Source organism: Lissotriton vulgaris, chromosome 6 (genome assembly GCF_964263255.1).
Source record: "Lissotriton vulgaris chromosome 6, aLisVul1.2, whole genome shotgun sequence".
NCBI lineage: Eukaryota > Metazoa > Chordata > Amphibia > Caudata > Salamandridae > Lissotriton > Lissotriton vulgaris.
In genome coordinates, this window is record NC_141694.1 from 1064172405 (window position 1) to 1064197076 (window position 24672).

Genomic DNA, 24672 nt, shown 5'->3' on the forward strand with positions numbered 1-24672 from the left:
GGAGTGGAATGGAGAAGAAGTGCCTGGAGTGGAATTGTGTGGCGTGAAGTGGAATTATGTGGGATAAGTGGGATGAGAGGAGTGGAATTGTGTGGCGGGGAGTGACATGGAATTGTGTAGAATGAAGAGGGATTCTGTGGAGTGGAACTGCGTGGTGTGGAATTGACTTGAGTGGGATGGAATTGCGAGGTGCAGAGTGAGGGGAGAGGCATTGTGTGGCATGGAGTGGAACTGTGGAGTGTAATTGGGTGGTGTGGAATTGTGTGTTGTGGAGTGGAACTGTAGAGTGCAATCGAGTTGAATTGCGGTCTGCCTTGTCGCCAAAAAGGCGAGTGCCATCAAAGAGCTTGTCCATCAGAGTGTTCTGGACATCCCCGGAAAAGCCAGTCATCCTCATCCAGGCGTGGTGGCATAGCGCCACTGTCGAGGAAATCGCTCTGTACAGCAAGTCGGAGGTGTCAAGGCCACAACGAATCGTGAACTTGGCTGCATCGCTCCACTCAGGAATAGCTTGGGAGAGCACCACCCCGGCCTCCTCCTGGCACTGAGGAACCACCTACGCAACTGTGTCCCACACAGAATGGGAATAACAGCCCAAGAAGCATGCGGTGTTCACAGACCGCAGGCCTGAACTGGCGGAAGTAAAATATTTCTTCCCAAATTGTTCCAGTTTCTTGGATTCCCTGTCCGAAAGTGTGGAAGGGAATGCGCTAGGGGACTCAGAGGCTCGAACAACCAAGCTCTCAGGGGTAGGGTGTTGGGAGAGGAAAATGGGTTCGCCAAGGGCCGGGCGATGGCGTTGGGCCACGTTCTTATCCACAGGAGCCCCTGTGTTGGGCCTGGACCAGGTGCCCAAAAGAAATCCGAAAGTGCGTCATTAAAGGGCAACAGCGGCTCCGCAGAGGAAGATGCCGGCCGAAGCACTTCTGTCAGGAGGTTAGTCCTGACAGCCACCGTAGGGAGCTCGAGGTGTAGAGCCTCGGCCACCCTACGCAACACCACAGAATATGTACCACCCTCCTCCTTAGCCACGGTAGGAGGAGATAGTGTGCCAGGTTCTGGAGTGAATTAAAGGTCACCTGCATTCTCCATTTCCTCTTCCCAGTCCGGGTCTAACTAGCACTGGGCTGCGAGAGGGTCCTCAGACCCCTCCCAGTCCTCCCGATCCTCTGCAGGCCTGCCGGGCAGGCGGAAAACAAGGAGGTGGATGGAGAAAGGGATAGAAATCCCCCATCGGCGTTGGAATCTGCGTCGATCGACACCGGTCCAGCACCGTCCCCACGTCTGGGTGGAAGCCGGGGATGGCATCGGTCGGAAGCTGGCCGATGCCAGCGGCGTTGCCGTCTATGCCGGTGGAAGTCATACTAGGCAAACCGACATCGGCTGGGATTCAAGCATGGATCCATGGGGTCTCTCGGTGTCAAGACCGGCGTCGACGTTGGGCCGGAGCCGACAACGTCAAAGAGCGAGGACCCCCAGTCGGATCCGCGGGGCCGGAAGGCATGCTGAAGGGGTCCGACGGGCTAAAGACGTGTGCCATGGCTGACAGGAACTCCTACAGCTCGGCCGGATTCGCCGATGGATCTGGAAAAGGCGGGTAGGCCATCGGCAACTGCGTAGGCTCCGCCGGAGCTGCAGGGATGGAGCCACCCGCACCCCTCAGCTGTGTTGTGCGACAGGCTAGGGGAAGGAGAAGAGCGACATCACTTCTTCGACTTCTTGTGCTTCGCCTTACCTGACTCCGAGTGTGAAGACTTTATCAAACGATGGTGATGGCGGCTCCACGACCGGTCCCTTGACCTTCCACGGGACCGGAACCTTGAACGGCGCGGAGCCAACTCCCGGGTCTACATCAACTTTCGGGACCGCTCCCGCAAAGTGTTCTGAGCCAGGGCCCGGCATTTGGGGCACAACTTTGAGTCGTGGCCGTGCTCCAGACAGTAGAGACACTCACGATGCGGATCCGTCACCGATATCGTGCGGGGACAAGCCACGCAGGACTTAAAACCGGGCATCCCTACACACCAGGAGTCAAAACGAACCAGAGACAAAAGTCCCCAAAAAGTCAGTCAAAAATTGACTGGGGGTACCTCTCTCTCCGGATCTGCGCTTGCTGGTGCGGAAAAAGGAAGAACTGACGTCAGCTCGCATGGGCACGTCTATGTAGCTCCAGCGACGCCATCTTGGCGACTACAACGCCAACGACATACGCGGAGCCGTACGACGACGCCTACCAATGCGCAGGGGTACTGATGACGAAAGCTTTCCAGATCCAGTCTGATGCCTGGGGGTTATTCTAAGGTAAGGAATCTAATACTAACGTGTATCTTTCAGATCAGCGGTGCAACCATCCATCTGTGGCTGTGAGGATTATGTAGCGAAGCCTTTGCCCACAAAGGCAGATATGGGTTCACCATAGACCCAATTTGCTTGCACACACTATACTACACTCACTGCTCCAGCCCACAGTAAGGCAGTCATGCAGTCTAGTCTGCTAGTAGGGCCCATGCAAAGAATTGCCAATCATATGAAGGAGGGATGTCAATGGAACGTTTGAGACGGCCCGAAATTTCGTAGAGTTCTACTCATGATATTTAACAGTATTCAAGTATGTCAACTAATTAATAGACTATTTAGCAACAACACAATGTTTTTATATTTTTTTACCTGAATTACCCAGTTGTGACCCGGACTGCCCTGGGTGGGGACCTCGCCACTGATGGCCCCGGTTTTGGTAGTGATAGGGATGGTTGTGATCACGAGGGGCAGAGTGCATTTGCTGGCCGTCTGTGAAACGGTGATCGGCTCCTCCTGCGTGCCTCACTGAAATCATAATAAAGAGTTGCAGGTTAGGTTCAGCACTGATTTTACAAGATGAGGCGGTAGCTTAGCACTAAGTGAAGTACTGTAAAAAAAAGCGCCTATCGTGCGCTTTCGTAATTTAGAGATCTAGAAAGACTCTTAAAGGACAACTATTTCAGAGCGCCAGGAACATGATTATTTAAAGTTATAAGCAGTAACCTTTTTAGGTTTTTACTAAACACTTCAGAGATATTTAGTTTATTTTAATTTACAGACTAGCGGTCTCTTAGCATATTTATGGATCTGTGCAATGGCATTAATCACCTACTATCAAGTATAGGATTAACATTTCTTCCATGACATATTTGAACAAAAAGCCAGTTCTAATCTTGACTCTTATTTTGAACTCTTGTTCCCCGTCCATCTACAGATAATGACCAATAGTACATTGCACCAAAGTACACTCCTTGAAAAAGTAGAGAACAGGCAGATCTTAGGCTTCTAATACTGCAAGTATTTAGAGAAACTTCAACAAGTCTTACAATGGTTTATATCATCAGTTTAAAAGCAGAGACAGTACATTAAGCCACAATATCCACCTTGCCATCACCAAACTAATCTTTCAGTAGGGCACTTCCAGGTGCTTGGCTTTGAAGTTGGACACCTTATTGAAGGATTTGGGTCCTCCAGGCTCCAGTCACTGCCTTCTATTACTTTATCTACACCACAAGGACACTAGCATCTACTTTTGACCGTTAGCGGTGCTATAATAAACACTATTTTAGAAACACTGGCTATTAAATGGATTAGATAACAAATTTAACTAGCAAGGGAGATAAGGGAGGTACTTCTGCCTAAGCTTGAACACTTTATATTTGGCTACATGACCTTAATAGTTCTGGCAAATACCAAAACATTTGCCCTGTACGGAGCATATGTCATTGCTTTTCATTTATATGTGGTCAATCTGTTAATACAAAGTGCCCTCCTATTATGAAATCTTTTTTTTGCCACCATGAAAAAGTCAATGTCAGCCTGCTCTAATTTAATAGGTTCCCTACTTTAGAGAGGAAGGGCACCTCATTCCCAAATAACCAACATATATATTTGACAGCATTAATATCATAGGGAAGAGAGAAGATAACTAACACATAAATAATACTGTTAGTTAAGATGTTTGACTTGATTGTATGATTTAGATTTAGATTTAGCTTACACAGAGGAACACATGACTGAGTTGCAAGTAGGATTTAGGAAGTGAGTATAGCTGGGTCTGCATTAATACAAAACTCAGCTGCAAGGCTCACCCTCAAACTTCCTCCCCGTGCTCCCATCACCCGCACCACAAATAGTTTCACTGGCTCCCAATCCAGAAACAAACACTCTTCAAACTCTTAACAGTCACATACAAAGCCTTACACAACATTGGCCCCACGTACCTCAACAACCTCAAACCTCCACAGACCTAACACTCCCGCTCAGCCAGACTCCTACTCACACACGCAAACCCCATATACGGAGAACCAGATATGGTGGTGGTGCCTTCCCCTACCTCGTTCCTAAAGTCTGGAACCACCTGCCTCTGCACATCAGAGCCCTCTCCTCTGTTCTTGAATTCCACTAGAAACTGAATACCAAGCTCTTCCCTTAGCCCCAAACTGTTCCTGCTTCAGTGCCAGGATACCCTTGCGGGTGAGTTGTGCACTATACACACACAACATAACATGACAACTGAAAACTAGATTGTTGCTGTGTGATGATTCTATTTTATTCTCCTTGGAGTTTCCAGTCTTGGACATACAGACAAAACCCTAATGTTTTCCGTCCACTTCCCCACTGGCTCATCATACGTGGCTGCTTTAGTCAATATGATGATATAGAGTTTTAAGGACTGAGGTGTGAATGCTATCTGCTGACTATAACAGCTATTTGATCAGAACCAAGGATGCAGAAAGTAAACAAGTAAGAAGGAAAAAGTGTAAATGGAAGCCATATAAGACGACACCAGAGGGACACACAGGGATCACAGCAGGAAACCCCATGCAATTATGTAAAAAAGTATAAAGGAGAAAGAGTGCCAAATAAAAAGATCCCCGAGGGCCACGCATGGCTTATAGCTGGAATGCCCATGCAATCGGAAATAAGACAAAAAAACTGTGGAATTCAGATAGGAGATAACTTGATAGCTGCATGCAGCAGAGAAATAAGAAAATAGATTTCCTGAGATGGGACTTGCCTTCTTTCTTATTAGTATAATGTAAATGAGATTTCATTTCTCTAGAACATGGATACTAACAAACATTTTCGCGGTGGCCAAAATTACAGTGTGTGGTGCACCCAAGGGCCGCATCTATGGCATGGCAACACCAAGGAGACAGGGTGGAGTGAGAAACTATGGTGATAGAAAAGAAACACACCTTTTCAAAAGATTAGGAGATAATGCTTTCTTTCAAATATATTTGCAGATTTTGCAGCAGCCTATCGTATACTATATGTATCCTATACCTGTGATGTTGGGTGCAACTCAGTTCTCCTCTGCTCTCCGATACTATCCTTTTTGCTAGCTAATAATATATCTCTTAGCAATCGTTAAAGTGTCCTGGCAGACACCACATTGCCTGAAATGCGCCAAACCATGAGAAACAGCAAGTTGTCCATTACAGTCGGATTGTGTTCCCCTTCAGGACCCCGAATAATCTGTTGGTGTGATGGAATCATTATCGGAAGGTCGAAGTTCAATTTCAGCAGCAGTGGAAACCAGGTTTGAGATTTCTATATCAGTGTCACCAGAATCATCCATCCCCACTTGTTGATCCCCAGTGAACGTTTCGCTCCTATGGCTATTAGCATGAAGGTGGGAAAAGCATATCTGAGACCCCCCTCCAGTCTTGCATAAAGGCATCCACATGTGCCACTTACAGGTCTGGAAGCTAAATGAAGGATCGCGGAACTTGCACATTTGGCCTGGATGTAAATTAGTCCCTCGTCAGGAAGGGGGAAGGGGGAATCTGAGATACAGTTACCACAATACTCTAGGATAGAGCTGCCAGTCACTGGAGATTCTCAAGGAACTGGAATTCCAATTGGCCTCCATATTGGATTGTCCCAGAAGGTGGACAGCTGTAAAACTCAGAAGTCCTTGAGGAGCTCTGTCAAAGTCCTTGATCCGGTGCCCCAGCTTGACTACGTATTGGACTGCTGAGAAGTTGTCTGTCCATCTTCAGAGAGAGAATTGAACATCTCATTTTTTCCTTTGCTAACCTCTTGATGAAGCATGCGCCTACCAGCAGTCCCAAGCAGTTAATGTGCATTGATAATTTCTCTAAAAACCACTGGCCTCCGGTGGAAATATGTCCGCAGCGAACTTCCCAGCGACTGGGGACAGATTTGTTGACTATGTCCGGTGACAATTTGAAGACTGCTCGGTCTTTCCACGCCACCATGTGGTTCAGGTATCATATCATCTCTGTTCTGGCCTCCTGTGACAGAAAGACCTCTTCAGAGTAAGATAACCCCTTCTGCAGGTGTATTATCTTGAGTTACTGAAGGGCAATGTAATGTAATGGTCCCAGGAAAATCTCTCGTATCAAGGAGGATAGTGGGCCCACTATCCTGGCAACTGACCGTAGAAATACTGTAGTTCTCTCTTGATAGATGAAATCTTGTGGTTCGGAAGTTCCAAGGGGTAGGCCTTGGAATATATCCTTAAGCCCAGAAAATGAATGTGCTCCTTAGGGATCAGATCCGACTTCTCTGTGTTTATGAGAAACCCCCAAATCCTTTGGTAGGGACACTGTTGCTGGGCTTGTTGGTGAAGCACTTGTTGTATTTATGACATTAGGATGGTGTCGGTCAGATTATTAATCTGTAACCCTGCAACCAAAGCCATGCAACTGCTAGCTTCAGAAGTTTGAAAAAACACCATGGTGCGGATGACAGGCCAAGTGGTAAAAAATTGAATTCCCAGGTGTGATCCTTCCAGGAGAATGCAGAAAGTGTTGTGGGGCAGAAAATTGGGATCGACAGATAGGCGTCTTTCAGATCCAATTAGATCATCCAGTAGCCTTGTCTGAGAATGTCTCACAAAAAATGGACCCCCCCCCCATTTTAAAATGCCAGTAGATCAGCCATTCATTGAATTTCCTCAAATGTATTCTAGGTCTCACAGCCTTGTCTTTTTTCTTCACCACAAATAGTTTGCTTGTTAACCTCCTTGGTTGTAAAAAAGGACTCTTGTATTGCCCCTTTGGCCTTTAAACTCTGGATTTCTTGATCTATTAGGGCCAAGACCTCTTCTGAGAAGGAGATGGGATTTGGTCTTAGATGTTCAGAAGGGGAACCACAAAATTATATTTAATAGCCTTGCACTGACGCATACACTGGGAAAGATCTCCCTCCACTTGTGAAGGCATTCTGCTATCCTGCCCACTAGTTTTGTTAGGGAAGAATATCGAACTGTCATCTACAGAATCTAGGTTCCTCTCCCAGAACCTATTCCTGAACATCCCCTCTTTCACTTGTTCCTAGATAGGGAGAAAGGGGTGTAACCCCTCTGTTCAGACAAGTAGGCTCTCTTTAGACTATGGGCTCCGCGGGAATTATTTGAGAATGGTCAGCCTGACTAGCGTTCCCTGCCATGTCTGGCCCAACCGAAAACCTTTGGGTTGAAAACTCTTTTCAGCCAGGACTGAGGCTTGTCAAGTGCAAAGAAGACTTAGACAAATGTGGACAATTCCTTAAGAAAGGTGTCTCCGACCAAATTGCTTTGTGTGTCGGCACCTGCTTCAGTGGTCAGTAGCTTCCCCAGTTTCGGTTCCATCCTAAGCAAAATAGAACTGAGCCTACAATCTGTCAATAGGACGCAGTTTGTGCTGTCCAGCATAAAAACGGCCCATTGGGCCCAACCTGGAAGAATCTCAGGGTCGACTGGATCCATGGATTCCTTGGCTTCTTCGGCAAGCTCCTTTACTTAAGGGATCAGACCTGCCAGGTCCAAACGTTTATTCTGGAAAACCTGCCAGGACCAGTCAATGCCCCATTTAGAGTATATAATTAATTTTCCTATAACATGACCATTGTGGCACCCAGCTGACCAGTGGTGGTCACTTTATAGTCTAAAGCTGTATTGGATATTCAGCCCTTAACCTATTCCTGACTCCCTTGTCCATGAGCTGGAGAAGACTTTGTTTGAGGCAATAGGCTACTTTGGGTGAGGATTCCCACTCCAAAGAGCACTAAAGTTTTCAAGATCAAACAGGTCTTTATGATGATCCCCGTCCATTGATGTTTTGTACTGCTCACTCTTGAGCCACTTATTAGCCCCCACGAGGAATGTTAATCCCTTGATGTTTCAATTCTCTATCAGTCTTCAAAAGCATGGGAGTCAGTATCTTTCAGGTTGTGGTCACAGGTGAAAAAGGAGGGTAACATGTTAAAGGAGGAAAGACCACTTTGACCTGCTAACTGTTCTGATTCTAAATCCAACCGGGAAAGATGTATAACTTTTCAGAGTTTGCAGATGGGGAATGCCTTGTGTGAAGGGCCTTCTAGTCCTATTCCCCAATGCGGGGCTTACATAGGCCCTTGAGTAGTGTCACAGCAGGCACACTCTGTGAACCCTGAGGGTACGAGGCAGCAGTGTCCCACTGCTGTCTCAAAACCTTAGCCGATGCACACTCAAAGGATTCTGAGACCGCCTGGTCTTTCATTTGAGTTACCTCTAGGTTGTTTGTTCTCATAGAAGTCTGAGTCCAAGTCCTTCTTAACATTGCTGTGGTCTTCTGCCAGGCTAATAACAGGGTCATGTTCAAACTATAGCAATGATGACTAACTACTACCTGTTAAATGAAGGGGAAGGACAAGGATACCCCATACTAGCTAAAGCTCCTTGCCTGAAAACCCAAGAGAGTGACGGGGGAAGAAGTCCTAGGACCTATGCAAGTGTAAAAAAGGTAAGAAACAAACCAAGCTCCAAGGACAATGCCAGATTTGGATGATGCACTATTTGAATTGAAATTCCAGCCTGGGCAAGGAAACGTAAAACTAGAGGACGCATCAGCCGACTGATAATTAAGATGGCTGACATGTTCCCCAGAGGAGTAGGGGCGGAGTGATCCCATCAGCAAGTCAGCGTGAAGAACTACACTACTCTGAGGGATGTCCCAAGGACAAGGAATCTGCTCCTGTGTCAAGGAATCTCCCAGTCTCTGCTTCACCGCTTGTACACGCATTGTGCATCAAATGTAGTTTTGGGCCTTCCACCCGTTGAGTTCCCGACCCGCAGCTGTGCGCTTTACATAGCACACACAGGCCTGGATATTGTAGTCGCAATATTGTAGTCGCAATATCCAGAATGCAAAGGAGAACCTGACATCCCGCAGACATACACTATCTGAGAACCGGAAGATGCCACAAATGGTTTAGTCGTTGGAGACAAGGACTTGCGTATGCAGTTTCGGCACCAGCAACGCCAGAAAGCATCCTCCTGGGCCATTTTCCCATTGTGGATCACACATCATGCCCTGCTACCAGCAGTCACAATATCGTGTCATTGAACACGATTCCGATTATCCACGAGGCATTCACCGCCCACAGTGAACCCGGCCGGGTTTACTGCGAGTATATTTTTATTCATTTCACGCACATGGTTATCACCACCTCTCCTGTATATGAGCCTTCATACATCGCAGATGTCCCTCATTTTGTTGGTCCTGACGAGACCCCATATTCTGAGTCGGGTCGAAACGCCGTCGACGCTTTGTGAAAGCAAACCACGCAAACAGCACCTATGAATAGATAGTGTCGCTGTAACATTGTATCATTATTATTTATTTGTCGCATTTCATTTTTTGAATATATATTCCCTTGAAACCCTGTAAATATTACTCACTATATGTCACTCAACTGTTTACTTGGTTCTTTGAATACACTTGGGACACACCGCACTGTTTTTTTGGATACCTAATGTACAGTTTATATGTCATTTAATCCTTCCTTGTAAATAATACAAATTCAATTTGGATATGAATCCTGGTGTCGTGAGCTTTACTTCTCTCTCTAGCGTCCCCGTACCCCTCAGCTGCTATTGCTATTACACCGTGTATTTACTAAAAAGTATATGTATTATCCCACTGGAACCGCTGTTCTGAGTATACAGTAGGCCTACTGCCAGCTCAAAACGCATAATGCATCTAAAGGATGCTAAATGAAAGGCTAACCACTCTGGAACATGCGAAAAGGAGACCTGAGGCTTACTGCCAGCTTAAAACACATAATGCATCTTAAAGGATGCTAAATGAAAGGGTAACCACCCCAGAACATGTGCCTGAGAAATACAGGCTTAAGGGGGAGAGCAAAAGACCGCAAGAAGGTGGTAAACAGCAGATTTGGAGTGGGCATCAAACAATAGAACCCCATCAAAGGGTAGATCAACAAGTCACTCCCGGATATTCTCCGGGAAGGTACTTTTCTGCAACCAAGCATGGCAGCGCAAGGAAACCGAACCAGCCATAGCTCGGCCTAAGGAATCTGCAGTATTCAAGGCCGAGCGGATCGTAAATTCAGCAAGGTCACGGCCATCCTGGAGAAGATGAAGGAGGTCAATACGAGCGCTTTCGGAGGTGGCCGAAAGGAGAGACTCTGCAGAGTCCCACAGGGCAGAGGTAGCCCGAGTCAAGACACACACTGTATTCAGCGAACAAAGGTCAGCGCTAGTGGAGGCGAAAATGTTACGACCCCACGACTCTAGCCATCTGGAATCCCAGGAGGGAGGAAGCATTAGCCGTGGCATGGAATGGAAGGCGGTATGCAGAGCAAACCCATGCATGTCTGGGTGAACAAATAAACATACTGGGTCATGTGGAGCAGGACGGTGGCGGTGCAAGACAGAACAGGCCACCGGATCACCAGAAGCTGGCCGAACCCAGGTGCCCAAAAGGGCGTCATAAAGAGAAGCTTCAAAGGGCAGACGTGGCTCCACATTCCCAGCGCCTTGGTAGAGGACATCAAGCAGAGGGTCCACACGCAAGGGGACCGAAGGGGGCTGCATGTTTAGAACACGAGTGGCCAAGGAGGCTACTCTGAGAAACGCCGCACGGGCCTCGGTAGCCCTCCAAGGAGGGGCAGCAACTCATCTGTAGGTGAGGGCTGTAAACTAAGTTTTCCAAGACACTGAGGGTGCGACCAATGCCCAAAGGAAGGGAGCCCCATTGATGAATGGGGGTCCTGATGGGGCTCCTGAGGAGGCGGGGAGCCTGCAGGGTCCAGGGGCTCCTGAGGAGGCGGGAACCTGCCGGGTCCACAAATTCTAAGGGGGGCACAGGCAAGGATATATCCGGCGTCGCCGGACGTGAAGGCGACGCCAAACTCTCTCCAGAAGCTTCCAGAGAAGAGTCAACAACCCGGAGTCGAAGTGGCGCCAAAACACCTTTGTTTGGTGCCGACCATGCCTCGTCCGGCGCTGACTCTGCTCCAACCGGCGCTGAGTCGGCCTTGTCCGGCGCCGATTCCGCGTCCACCACAACAAGCTCCGCTTTCGAAGAAGGGGATGGCGCCGGGGAGGCAAGAATCCTCCTGCGCCGCATCGGTGCCGACTCAGCCTCAACTACAAAAGGCTCCAACTCTGAAATAAGAAGCAGAGTCAGAACCGGGTAAGGTGAGATTACGGCACCAGAACGGCGCCAACCCTGCCTTCGGACAGGCGGCCGCCTACCCGGAAGGCCGAGATGTGCTCGAAGCAAGGCTTTGAGCACCAGCAACCACCTGCAATGCTACAGGGAGCCCCACGGGACTATGCAGCACGGCAGGGGTGCTATAGGTCGTAGAGGGGGACCCAGCCGGGCCATACCCTGACAACACCGTATCTCCTTCGTCCCTGGAAGGCAAGGGCTTATTTGGCGCCGGGGGCAAACCCACCGGCGAGTCCATTGGGACCCCGTAAATAGCGGAGGCCCCGAGGACGCCCCAGGGACAGGAGAGGACCCAAGGGAGGCCTGCAGAGCCGCGGCATAGGCCTCCGTTTGGGTCCGAGGCGCCCCTGGGTAGGGGAGGGGCGACTCCCGGGGGCGCACGTCCAGAGGGCTCTGGGAACTAGTACCCCCGACATCAGATGAAAGTGAGGTCGAGGACCTCGGTGACATGCGCCGCGACTTACCCATAAGGGGAGAACGACATCTCCGGGCCCTAGTGGACGACCGATGCCGCAACTGGAAACCAGAGGGGCCTGCTGGCGATGAGGAGCCCGGAGGACGAGACGACTCTGACCGGGATAGGCGAGCCGAAAGGAGCTTTATCCGGCGCTCCCGCCGGTACTTCGGCTTGAGGTGTTGGCAGGCGTCTCAATCCGTCAAATCGTGGTGTTCGACCAAACACCACATACAGATAAGATGTGGCTCTGTAGCGAACAGGAGGTACACATTTTAAAGCCCAAACAAATCGCACACTGTTCCAGACGCAAAGCATCAAACGGGGCCTGAAAACAGGCCAGAGGAACCGCTTACTCCGGATCTGCGCTGCACGCGGAAAAGAAGGAAACTTACGTCAGCGCGCCAGGAGGGACTTATATGACCTTGCTGACGTCACGTACGTGGACGACGTCAGGGCAGGGTCTTGTGGCGTCGTCTACCGGCGTGCAGAAGTGCTGCTGCTGCTGCAAAAAAAAATCTGGATCCAGTCGGACGCCTGGGGATATTCTAAGTTAAGGAATTTGCTGCTAGATGTCTCTATCAGATACAGATATACCCTTTTACCGTGGATATTTCATCTATGTTCTCAAAACTATTCTGCGATGGTTGTTGGGGGTCTTTGTGTTCATGCTAAAGGACTTCTGGAATCAACACTTTCTTATTATACACTTCCAAAATGCAGTGTGGCAGTTAAATAGGGATAATGTGCCAGGATCCAATTTAAAGTTAACCCTGAAGAAAAGATCATACCTTAAAACATGTAATATATATGGGACTCTCTAAAAACATGACTGCATTGTTAAGAAAATAGCACAGGTAATAATTACAAACGCAATTGTTCTGTAGGGGGCGTTATACATTTCTGAAATATTCTCTTCTCTTTTAAAGTAAAATGTGTTTGCCGTTTGCTTTCTGCTGATATTTATTTTGCACACACAGACACTTCAAAAATGCCTCCACAACCACATTGGGGAAATCACAGGGTGTTCAGCGTCATTGCCGAGACTCCAACCCAGTTCCCCCGATTCGAGGTCGACGGCCCTAGCCGATAGGCCAACTCCTCTCCTCTCATTGACGGCTACATACAGTAAATGAGGTAACTGTCTTTGGGTTTGTGCTAACTATTGGAGGGGTACCCCACTATGATGTGAACAGATACACCGTTTAGCTGCATTTAACCTGGATATTAACACATGCACCGCTTTTAACTGTCGCCAGAGATTAAAGGGTTGGAGGTGAAATCACCGGCCTCCTCTTCGCCCTCTGTATTTTAGGAGAAGCACTTCAGCGGCCTCAAGAATTGTCCTATGGTGCCTATGCATTAAACTGAACCTGCCAACAACCATTAAAACAAGGGAGATACTGCACCGACCTTGCCCAGTCTCTCGACGGTTGTTCTGAATGGTTCTGCTCTTGGCTGCACAGACGCCACTTATCACAGACTTGAGATTCTGGAACTGGGCGTGCATGGATTTCTGAAAGAGAAGACAAGTAGACAAGTCTGAGACTTTACCTTGACAGAACAGATTCCTCATCTGTAGATTTAAATGGGTGAAAGGAAACTGAAACCCTTTGACCTGTGGTCAGAAACTGCATCCCCCACTGCTGTGCACATTTGCTCCAATCTGATCAACACTCATCTCCTCTGCTACCGAGGTAGTTTCTTGTGCATAGTAATCGCACCACTTAGAATACAGGGAGTTGTAATCCTAAATCAGGTACCTTGGGTTTACAGAGGCAAGGGGCTATGTTACCATGAAGCACACAATTGGCTGCAGGCTGGTGTATGCAACTGTGTGCTTTGTATAGTTTGAACTTGAAACTGCTGGAAGGGAACACACACTGCTCGTCTTATGAGAAAAATGACGTGTTGGCAAATATATGAAAACATATTATGTTATGTGTATTTGCAAAGTGCACTATCACCCGTGAGGGTATTCTGGCGCTTAGGAGGTGTGTGTGCAGAGCCCTTCCTATGATATGTTGTATAATTGGAAAGCTAGGTCTTCAGCTTCTTGAGAAATTCAAGGAGAGAGGGAGAGGCTCTGGCGGGGAGTGGGGGTTGGTTCACACTTTAGGAGTGATATAAGGGAACGCCCCTCCTCCTGATCTGGTTCTATGTACATGTCGGATGTGTGTGAGTAGTCCTGCAGAGCTGAGGAATCCTGGTGGTTGGTGGAAAGAGATGCGACTGATAAGGTAAGTGGTGACTAAGTTGTGCAGTGAATGTGTGTGAAGAGTTTGAATTGAGCGTGTTTGTGCATCAGGGGTCAGTGTAGTTCCCTGAGATGTGGTCTGATGCAAGTTCTGTGTAGGTGGCTGGGGATGAGTCTGGCTGGTGATCCTGGAGTAGAGGGGGTTCTGATAGTCCAACTTGCTGGAGGCTAGGATGTGAATGACAGTTTTTCTAGTGTTGACTAGGAGCCATCTAATTTAAACAGAAACATTCGGTTCATGAAACACAATTTTCAATTAGTACAGAAGCATATGTGCAGATAAATTCGTTATTGCAGGTGTGTATTTTACAGCTACAATGACAGACGGGTTGGTGAGTCAAACATTGTATTTTATAGAAAGTCTCTGTGGCCAACCGGAATGTGCCAAGACACATCGGTGGTTAATAAATATAGTCAGTTATCTAATTTGTTTTATTACACATCCAGTTGTCACTGAGTCCTCTTTGTTTCCCAAACACAAGGAGATGATGGACAGAGCTCTGAAACTTTTCAGACACTCACCCACAGTCACAGATCTGGGTTGAATCCATCATCATTCTTTAGCTCACTTCGCCACCTCAGTTCAGACCCAGCTATATGAAAATCCGGCTCAACCCTTTGCCTCATGGGAACAGTCCTGCCCGAACTGCTAAGCCAGGTCTTCCCTGAACTGAAAACAAGTATCCTGGGACCGGTTTCGGGGTAACACCACTCATCAGCCAGGCTAGCTTGAATCCAGGAGCAAAGTGAGCAAGGGACCCGCGTCTGGGAATACACTGTCAACTTATGGCGAACAAATCAAACACAAGGAGATAATGGATGGAGAGCTGAAACTTTTCAGACACTATCTTATAGTCACAGATCTGGGTTGAATCCATCATCGTTCTTTAACTTGCATCGCCGCCCCAGTTTAGACACAGCTATATGCAAATCAGTCCTGACCCTGTGCCTCATGGGAACAGTCCAGCCCAAACTGCCAAGCCATGTCTTCCCTGAACCGGAAACAAGCATCGTGGGACCGGTTTTGGGGCAACATCCCCCATCAGTCAGGATACCTTGAACCCAGTGGCAAAGTGAGCAAGGGACCCACGTCTGGGCATACCCTGCCAACTTAGGGCGAACAAAGCAAAAGCAAGGAGATGATGAACAGAGCGCTGAAACTTTTCAGACCCTCACCCCCAGTCACAGATCTGGGTTGAATCCATCATCGTTCTTTAGCTCACTTCGCCACTCCAGTTCAGACCCAGCTATATGCAAATCAGTCTTGACCCTGTTCCTTATGGAAACTGTCCAGTCCGAACTGCCAAGCCAGGTCTTACCTGAACCGGAAACAAGCATCCTGGGACCGGTTTTGGAGTAACACCCCTCATCAACCAGGGTAACCTGAATTCAGTGGCAAAGTGAGCAAGGGACCCATGTCTGGGCATACCCTGCCAACTTAGGGTGAACAAAGCAAACACATGTGTCCCTTGCCCACTTTGCCACTAGATTCAAGCTAGCCTTGCTGAGGATGGGTGTTACCCCAAAATCGGTCCCAGAATGCTTGTTTCCGGTCCAGGGATAACCTGGCTTGGCAGTTTGGACTGGACTGTTCCCATGAGGCACAGAGTGAAGACTGATTTGCATATAGCTGGATCTGAACTGAAGTGGCAAAGTGAGCTAAAGAACGATGATGGATTTAACCAATATCTGTGACTAGGGGTTAGTGTCTGAAAAGTTTCAGGGCTCCGGCCATCATCTCCTTGTGTTTGCTTTCCTCTTTATTTCATCACGCATATAGCCTTTCCCCTTACACATTTTCACACCTACTTGCAATTCTCTGTACAGTTTCTCTCTCTACTGCCCATGGTTGGATTGGCCAACAGGACAACCTGGTAGTGACAGAAGGGCTGGTCTGACAAGTCAGTGTGAGGACCAGCTTATTTGTGCTGTATTGGGGACCTGTTTTATGGCCTAGTGAGTCGGTTTTTAGGTTGAAGCTTACCAGACAGCATAACCGTCTGGTTTGCTAAAGACATCTTGGAGACAGACAGAAAGCTAACCTAGGAATGCATTCCGCGCGTTGCTTACCATAGGCTTTGTGGTTTGTAACTCACATTTTATGGCTTTCTATTTGCTGGCTTTATTTGCTTTAGAATGTCTAGCTTGAGTTCATGCCTCCTGTTGCCCAACCCTTGTTTACTGTATTCTGCCACAAACTTGCCTTCTGTAAACAGGCCTTTAAATCTTGTTCTTATCTTGTCATATTTTCTGTACATGCAAAGACAGAGGTCAAATGTCAAGCTTTCTCTTCCAAGGGAGATTGACATTTCATTTCCTTCCACTGACTTCAAAGTGAGAGAATGTATGTGACAATACTGCTATATATCTATGTAAGAGAAGGTATAGGATGTTTTTTTTCTAGCACACACAAAAATGAACTGTGCTGATGTTTCAGAATATATCACAATTAGTACAAATGAAGCAAATACTTTTGTGAATCAGGAATGTGGTGAAAACAAAGATTTGAATATGATCAAAACACATCAATACACTAGGTGATGACATTTGCACAGAACACTCCAGTCTATCTCACTCCACTACAAACTACTCCAATCCACCCCACTCCACTCCAATCTACCTCAATATATCCCATTCCACTTTACCCCAATCAACCCTTCACCTACCTATCCCACTCTAATCTACCCCACTCTAATATACTCCAATCTACTCCACCCCAATCTACCCCACTCCACTCATCTACCCCAATTCAATCTACCCCACTCCAATCCACCACACTGATCTACCTAACTGCTCACTCCAATCTACCCCACCCCAATCTACCCCAATCCCATTCACTCCATTCTACCTTCACTCTACTCTACGTCAATCTACCCCATTCAACTCAAACCAATCTACCCACTCAAATCTACTGCAACCCACTTCATGCCACTAACTTTTAGCCATGCTGAACAGCAGCCACACTGGTGTAAATATGGCTAAAACACATTGCCAAAGCCAATAGCTATTGCATAGGTGAAATCTATTGGCTTTGCCAATGCTTGTTACTGTTAATTTCCCTGATAATACCACAAACATTGCCTGCAGCATCCACAAATGGATGCATTCCTTCATAACCTGCAAAACAGGTTATCTTTTCAAGTTCAAAGCTGCCCTGATTTGCGATAGCGGCCATTGTTTTAGCTATCAGATTTGCTAATAGGAGCTACTTTTATGTTGCACCCGGGCCTATTTACTGTCTCAGTCCAGTCCAACCCTGCTCCTGCCCACGCTTCTGGACTCAATTCGACCCTTCCTTTCAACCTCACTTACCTCCGTTCTGAAATGCCGTCTCTTTCACCAAAATAGAAAACAGTAATTACCCTGTTTACACACAGCTTACCTACCCCAACAGCTACATATAAAAAACAAACACTGCACAATCATATTGCACAATCACACACCTTTTTCTTCATCTTGGCTGCCTCCTCTAGCCAAGGTACTGAGCGTCTTGTTTCTTTCCCGAGCCTTCAACTTGCTCTCTCACCCCTGGCATTCCCTCTTCTTTCCTCTAACTCTTTCTATAATTAAACTCCTCCAAGATGTGTTCATCCTCTCACACGTCTTCAGCACCCACAAAACTCAAACTTGCCCTTTATTCCACTGCCTGCATCCCCTCATAAACCCATCTCTTTCCAAAGCCGACTGGGTGCTTGTGTCAGAATGACCTTACTCCCTGCGGCCTATCCTCATTTCCACTCCAACAAAAAACTACCTGCCCAAATCCCTCATTCCACAAGCTGCACCCCTAGACTCTGATTCACTCCAGCACACAATAGCGTAACACTTGGACATACAAATCCCTTTCACCTTACTCACCATAAACTTAACACCTCTCATGAGTGCCTGAACAGCCCTCCACAGCTCTCTCTGTTCATGCCCAACCTGACACTTGCTTTGTAACACAGAACAATGGTTCCTGCGGCCTATATGTCTGGATACTTAATGAACAAGTTATTTACCTTCGGTAACGATATATCTGTAAGAAACATAGGTTACTTATAGATTCCTTACCTTAGAATTACCCCCATACGTCAGACTGGATCCGGAAAGTTTTTTCGTCAGCATTACCTCTGCGCGTCGGAAGGTGGCGTCTGTTAGCTCCGCGTCCATCATTGGTGTCGTGGTTGTCGGGATGACGTTGCGGTAAGAACTTAGACACAGCCCTCATGCGCTGACGTCAGTTCTGTACATTACTTTCTGCGCCAGAAACACAGAGCTATGCCAGACACTGACCACTGGTGCACAAAACGAGGGCCCTGAAGGATGTTCTTAACCCTAGAGATCAGTTCGCAGAACGGGGAGGATGGGTAGGACGGTAAGGAATCTATAACTGACTAATGTTTCTTACAGATATATCATTAGCGAAGGTAAGTAACTTGTTCTTCTGAAAGAAACAGTTAGTTATAGATTCCTTACCTTAGAATAGATACCCCAGCAATACCAACCCCAGAGTTGGGTCTGCGAACCAGAAAGTCCTGGAGAACAGAACAGCTAAAGAAGCCGTCTCTTCGGACTTGGCTGTCCAGGCAGTAGTGTTCTGTAAACGTGCGCAGCAATGCCCACGTAGCTGCCTGACAGATGTCATTCCGAGGGACTCCTTGTCCCAAAGCAGTAGTGGCTGCTGTCGCCCTGGTGGAATGGGCGCTTAGCCCCACTGGAGTCTCCTTTTTAGCTAGAGAATAGCAGGCTTTAATACAAAAAACAACCTATCTAAAGGCGGTCCGCTTGTGTACGGCCCAACCTTTCTTGTTGCCCAAGTAGCCAACAAAGAGTTGGTCATCCACCCAGAACTGTTTTGTGCGATCCAGATAGAAGGAAAGCAAACATTTTGGGTTCAGACGGTTGAGCCTCTCTTCCTCTTTAGAAGGAGACGGAAAGAAGGTTGGCAAAGTGATGGTTTGCCTGATGTGAAAGTAGGTGACCACCTTGAGAAGAAAGGATGGACGCGTTCTTAGGACAACCTTGTCCGGATGTACAGCCAGAAAAGGCGGTTTGAATGAAAGAGTCTGGAGCTCACTCACTCTTCTGGCAGAAGTGATGGCTACCAGGAATGCAGTCTTAAGAGTTAAAAGTTGTAAAGGACAGTTGTGAAGCGGCTCAAAGGGAGCGCCATCAGATAGGTCAAGACCAAATTCAAGTCCCACTGAGGCATTACGAAGGGGATAGGAGGAAAGGAGATGGGTAATGCCTTTTAAGAAACAATTTACAACCGGGGACTTGAAGAGAGAAGGCTTATCAGGAAGCCTTAGAAAGGCGGAAATGGCCGAGAGATAGCCCTTGATAGTGCCCACAGCAGAGCCCTGCTGGGCCAAAGAAAGGAGGAACAAGAGAACCTCAGAAAGAGGGGCAGAAAGGGGATATACAGCCTTTGCTGCGCACCATGCCACAAATTTGTTCCATCGGCAGGCGTATACCGTCTTAGTGGAGGGACGCCTGGCTGCCAAGATTACATCACAGACTTTTGGAGGCAAGTTAAAGAAAGTCAACTGCCGCTGCTCAATCTCCACGCAAGGAGGTGGAGGCTGGACACGTTCGGGTGGAGGACCATCCCCTGCTCCTGAAGAGGCAGTCGAATCTGAGGATCGATGGCCATGTTGAGTAGCTCGGGATGCCAGACTCTTCGTGCCCAATCCAGAGCCACCAGAATGACTTGGGCCGGGTCGCGCTTGATCTTCTTCAGCACTCTGGACAGCAGTGATATAGGCGGAAAGGCGTACAATAGATCGCAACTCCACTCACGACAAAAAGCGGTGCCTACTGAGCGCCGCCTTGGAAATTCCAACGCGCAGATTTGCTGACATTGCACGTTCTCTTCGGTGGCGAATAGATCTAACCAAGGCTCTCCCCATGTTGAAAGAGACCTTGCACTACCTCAGGGTGAAGACGCCGTTCTTGATCCATCATGCACCGGCGGCTGAGTTTGTCTGCCCTGGCGGTCAGTGAACCTGCCAGATGTCGAACCACCAGGGATATGCCCTGATGTTTCAGCCATGTCCAGAGGCGGATTGCCTCTTGACATAGGGTCCAAACCCCACCCCACCTTGTTTGTTGAAGTACCACATGGCGGTGGTGTTGTCCGTGAACACCTGCACTACTCTTCCCTGGATAGAGAGAAGGAATGCTTTCAGTGCAAGCCGGATCGCTCGCAGCTCTAAAAGGTTGATGTGGAACCTCTCCCATGTGGCTGCCCCCTCCCAGCAGTGATGCATCAGTCACCACTGTTAACTCTGGTTGAGGAAGGGAGAGGGATCTACCATTGACCCAATGTTGGTTCGTGAGCCACCACTGCAATTGGTGTGCAGTGCCCTCTGAGATCTGGGCACAATCGGACAGATTCCCCTGATGTTGTGCACACTGGAACTTCAGGTTCCACTGCAGAGCCCGCATATGCCACCTGGCATGATCCACCAGCAGGATGCAGGAGGCCATCAGGCCCAGCAGCCGGAGAGTCATCCTGACTGAAACCTGGGATAAGGGCTGAAAGATCGGAATCATAGCCCTAATATCCCTGACTCGCTGCCTCGGATGATAAACCCGAAACCGCATCGTGTCCAGAACCGCTCAGATGAAGAGGAGCTTCTGAGAGGGAATCAGGTGTGACTTTGGCACGGTTGATGGAGAACCCCAGCAAATGCAGGAGGTCCGCCGTAGTCTGGAGGCGGGACAGGACTGCCTGGGGCGAGCCTGCCTTCAACAACCAGTCATCGAGGTAGGGGAAGACTGGAACACCTGATCGACACAGATGAGCTGTGACCACCGCCATCTCTTTTGTGAAGACCCGAGGGGCGCTGCTAAGGTGATGAGCACGGTAAATCGAAAATGCTCGTGGCCTACCATGAACCGCAAGTAGCGACAGTGGGCCGGCAGGACGGGGATGTGAAAATAGATGTCCTGCAGGTCCAACGCTACCATCCAGTCTCCTGGGTCGATTGCAGACAAGACCTGAGCTAACGTCAACATCTTGAACTTCTTCTTCCGGAGGAAGCAATTGACGCTCCTGAGGTCCAAGACAGGACACTGGCCCTTGTCCTTCTTGGGTACCAGAAAGTAGTGGGAATAGCAACCATGACCTACTTCTGGGACAGGAAGGCGCTCAATGGCTCCCTTGGCCATGAGAGCTGAAACTTCCTGTTGGAGAAGCCCTAGGTGATCCTCCGACATGCGATGGTACAGAGGTGGCATGGCTGAAGGGGTAGTCTCGTAAGGGAAGGGAGTAGCCCCTTTGGACTAACGGCAAAAGCCACCTGTCCGATGTGATGGTGCGCCAGTGGGGGAGGTGATGGCGGATCCTGCCGCCCACTGGTGACTTTATGAAACTAAGGAGTTAGGTCCTACAGGGAGTGGGCTGGACCCTTTTTAAACAGAATAAATACACTAACTGCCCACCTCCCACTTGTTTTCCAATGTTTGTTTTCAGGACAATACCAAAAGAATTAATTTTAGTTTGTCTGGGTACCTTTATTTATACCCTTATGATTTTTCAATTTTTTTTATAAACTCTTTTCAACAAATGTTGTGAATGAAAAAGACACATATATACATTCAATACTATTTACAACACATATACATAATATATTACATAAATATTAATGAAAAAAATGATGAAAATAATGGCATAAACATCCTACATACACAACAAATAATACATTACAATGTGTTTGTACTTGAGTGAATTAATAAACGACAATCAATATTCAAATAGCTTTAAGACAAAGTCAAAAAAGGAGACTATTTCACCAAAAGGTGACCAAATTTATATCCAGCCAACGCTGGTTTACTCAATCAATGAAAGTTTTCACTCCTTAGATTTTGCCGACGCGTTTCGAATCCAACCATGCAAGTTCTTGGATTCTCATCAGGGCTCTGTCATTTATCTGCGTGATTCGGGATAACTGGGTAATCTTTACAATCAAATCTGTCCACTGGCTGCTTGATTGTATCAATTGTTCCTTATTACTACGGTGAGCCACGCACTGTATTCCAGGCTGATTGTATCTTTCCTCGCGTGCTCAATCCTAATTTCCTTATCTTTGTCTCAGCATCTCATATCACGGGCTGTTAATCTCGGCGAGATCACTGATCGTGCTGCGACCGATTTTCATCGGGACCAACTCAGACCTCCAGTCACGTTTTTAAGCGAAACCTGCTTTCTTCCACCACCAGCAGTACCTATCCCGGTTGTATCCGCAATGCGGTGAGTCTGAGTTGGTCCTGATGAAAATCGGTCGCAGCACGATCAGCGATCTCGCCAAGATTAACAGCCCGTGATATGAGATGCTGAGACAAAGATAAGGAAATTAGGATTGAGCACGCGAGGAAAGATACAATCATCCTGGAATACAGTGCGTGGCTCACCGTAGTAATAAGGAACAATTGATACAATCAAGCAGCCAGTGGACAGATTCGATTGTAAAGATTACCCAGTTATCCCGAATCACGCAGATAAATGACAGAGCCCTGATGAGAATCCAAGAACTTGCGTAGTTGGATTTGAAACGCGTCGGCAAAATCTAAGGAGTGAAAGCTTTCATTGATTGAGTAAACCAGCGTTGGCTCGATATAAATTGGGTCACTTTTTGGTTAAATAGTCTCCTTTTTTGACTTTGTCTTAAAGCTATTTGAATATTGATTGTTGTTTATTAATTCACTCAAGTACAAACACATTGTAATGTAGTATTTGTTGTGTATGTAGGATGTTTATGTCATTATTTTCATAATTTTTTTTCATTAATAGTTATGTAATGTATTATGTATATGTGTTGTAAATAGTATTGAATGTATATATGTGTCTTTTTCATTCACAAAATTTGTTGAAAAGAGTTTATAAAAAGAATTGAAAAATCATAAGGGTATAAATAAAGGTACCCAGACAAACTAAAATTAATTCTTTTGGTTTTGTCCTGAAAACAAACATTGGAAAACAAGTGGGAGGTTGGCAGTTTGTGTATTTATTCTGCCCACTGGTGGCTGGCAAGCACTCTGGCCTCCTGACGCATGCCAGTGGTTCCCACATCCCCGGCCGTGCGAAGGTTTTTTTTTTTTTTTTTAAACGTCTGTTTATTATTTTTCAGGTTACTGAACAACATTACAGGTCTTCAGCACAGTACAATATCATTTGATTCTGTCAACACAGTGCGGTCATCACATTCAATGGACTTCTCATGTTTAGTTTGGGCAAAACTCATACAGACAATGTCATATTTATACAGATGCAGGGTTGACAGAGCACAGCAAACACAGTTCGTTACACTTCTTATGATATTTACATGGATGCCGCACGTTGTCATGTCAACTACAGCAGTACATAAAGATATCTTACACTGACCCTCGACTGATTCTCCTGCCCCTACTAGTGACAATTCTCCTACATAGTTCTGGCCTTCATCCCTCTCCATGTATCACAGTCTCACACCCCGTTCCACCCTCTATATGTTATATGATGCTTTAGTCAGCCGATTCCCTCTGATGAGAGATCAAATAACATGTTAATGGTGCCCATATGTCATTGGGCCTGGATAACACTGGCAACATAGGTAGCAAGTTGTTACTGGCACTTAATCAGATCCTCCAGCTATGCCTTGAACTTTGGTGCCCACCCCCTACCCCATCTGCAGGCCACCCTTCTTTTGGCCATTAGGAGCGCAATAGCAATAAATTTACGAAGCTCCGCCCTGAAGGGTTTAACATACCCAAGTATAGTCAGCAAGGGATCCGGCTGCACTGGGGTATCAATCATTACCTGTAATGCACCAAACACTTGGGCCCAGTAGTCCTTAACTGTCGGGCAATCCCAGGCTAGGTGTAGAAAATCAGCTCCATTGGTATGGCATCTGTCGCATCTGTCACTTGTCCTAAGCTTATATCTGTACATCTTAGCCGGGGTGTAGTATAGTCTGTGCAAAAATTTGTAATTAATGATCCGAAGCCTACTACTGGCCGAGACTCTTTCCATCTGAGAGCAACAGAACTCCCATTGGTCGTCAGTCAAGTTCAAGTTCAGGAATTTGTATAGCGCACTACTCACCCAGAGGGTCTCAAGGCGCTTAGGGGGAGGGGGTGCATTATTTATCGAATAGCCAGGTTTTAAGTTCCTTTCTGAAGGATATGTGGTTCTGTGTAAGGCGGAGGTGAGTGGGGAGAGAATTCCAGGTCTTGGCCGCCAAGTAGGAGAAGGATCTTCCTCCCATGGTGGATCTATGGATGCGCGGGACTGCGGCGAGGGCTTGATTGGAGGATCTTAGTTGGCGGGTGGGTGTGTAGAAGGACAGTCGTGTGTTGAGGCTTTCGGGTCCTAGTTTGTAGAGGGCCTTGTGTGCGTGGGTGAGAAGACGGAATGTTATTCTCTCGTTGACGGGAAGCCAGTGGAGGTCTTTCAGGTGACCGGTAATGTGCTCTTGGCGAGGGATGTGCAATATGAGTCTGGCTGATGC

General features: G+C 47.4%; 1 protein-coding gene across 2 annotated transcripts in view; it reads right to left on the reverse strand.

Annotated features, from left to right (window-relative positions):
- Window positions 1–24672, reverse strand: part of FAM120B (family with sequence similarity 120 member B) — a 1223188-nt gene that overhangs the window by 135964 nt on the left and 1062552 nt on the right. For both annotated transcript variants that reach the window (XM_086927133.1, XM_086927134.1), the window contains 2 exons: window positions 13357–13459; window positions 2668–2823 (listed from right to left, as the gene is read on the reverse strand). In XM_086927133.1, coding sequence (XP_086783259.1) covers window positions 2668–2823; window positions 13357–13459 — 259 coding nt within the window. The remainder of the gene's footprint in view (window positions 1–2667; window positions 2824–13356; window positions 13460–24672) is intronic.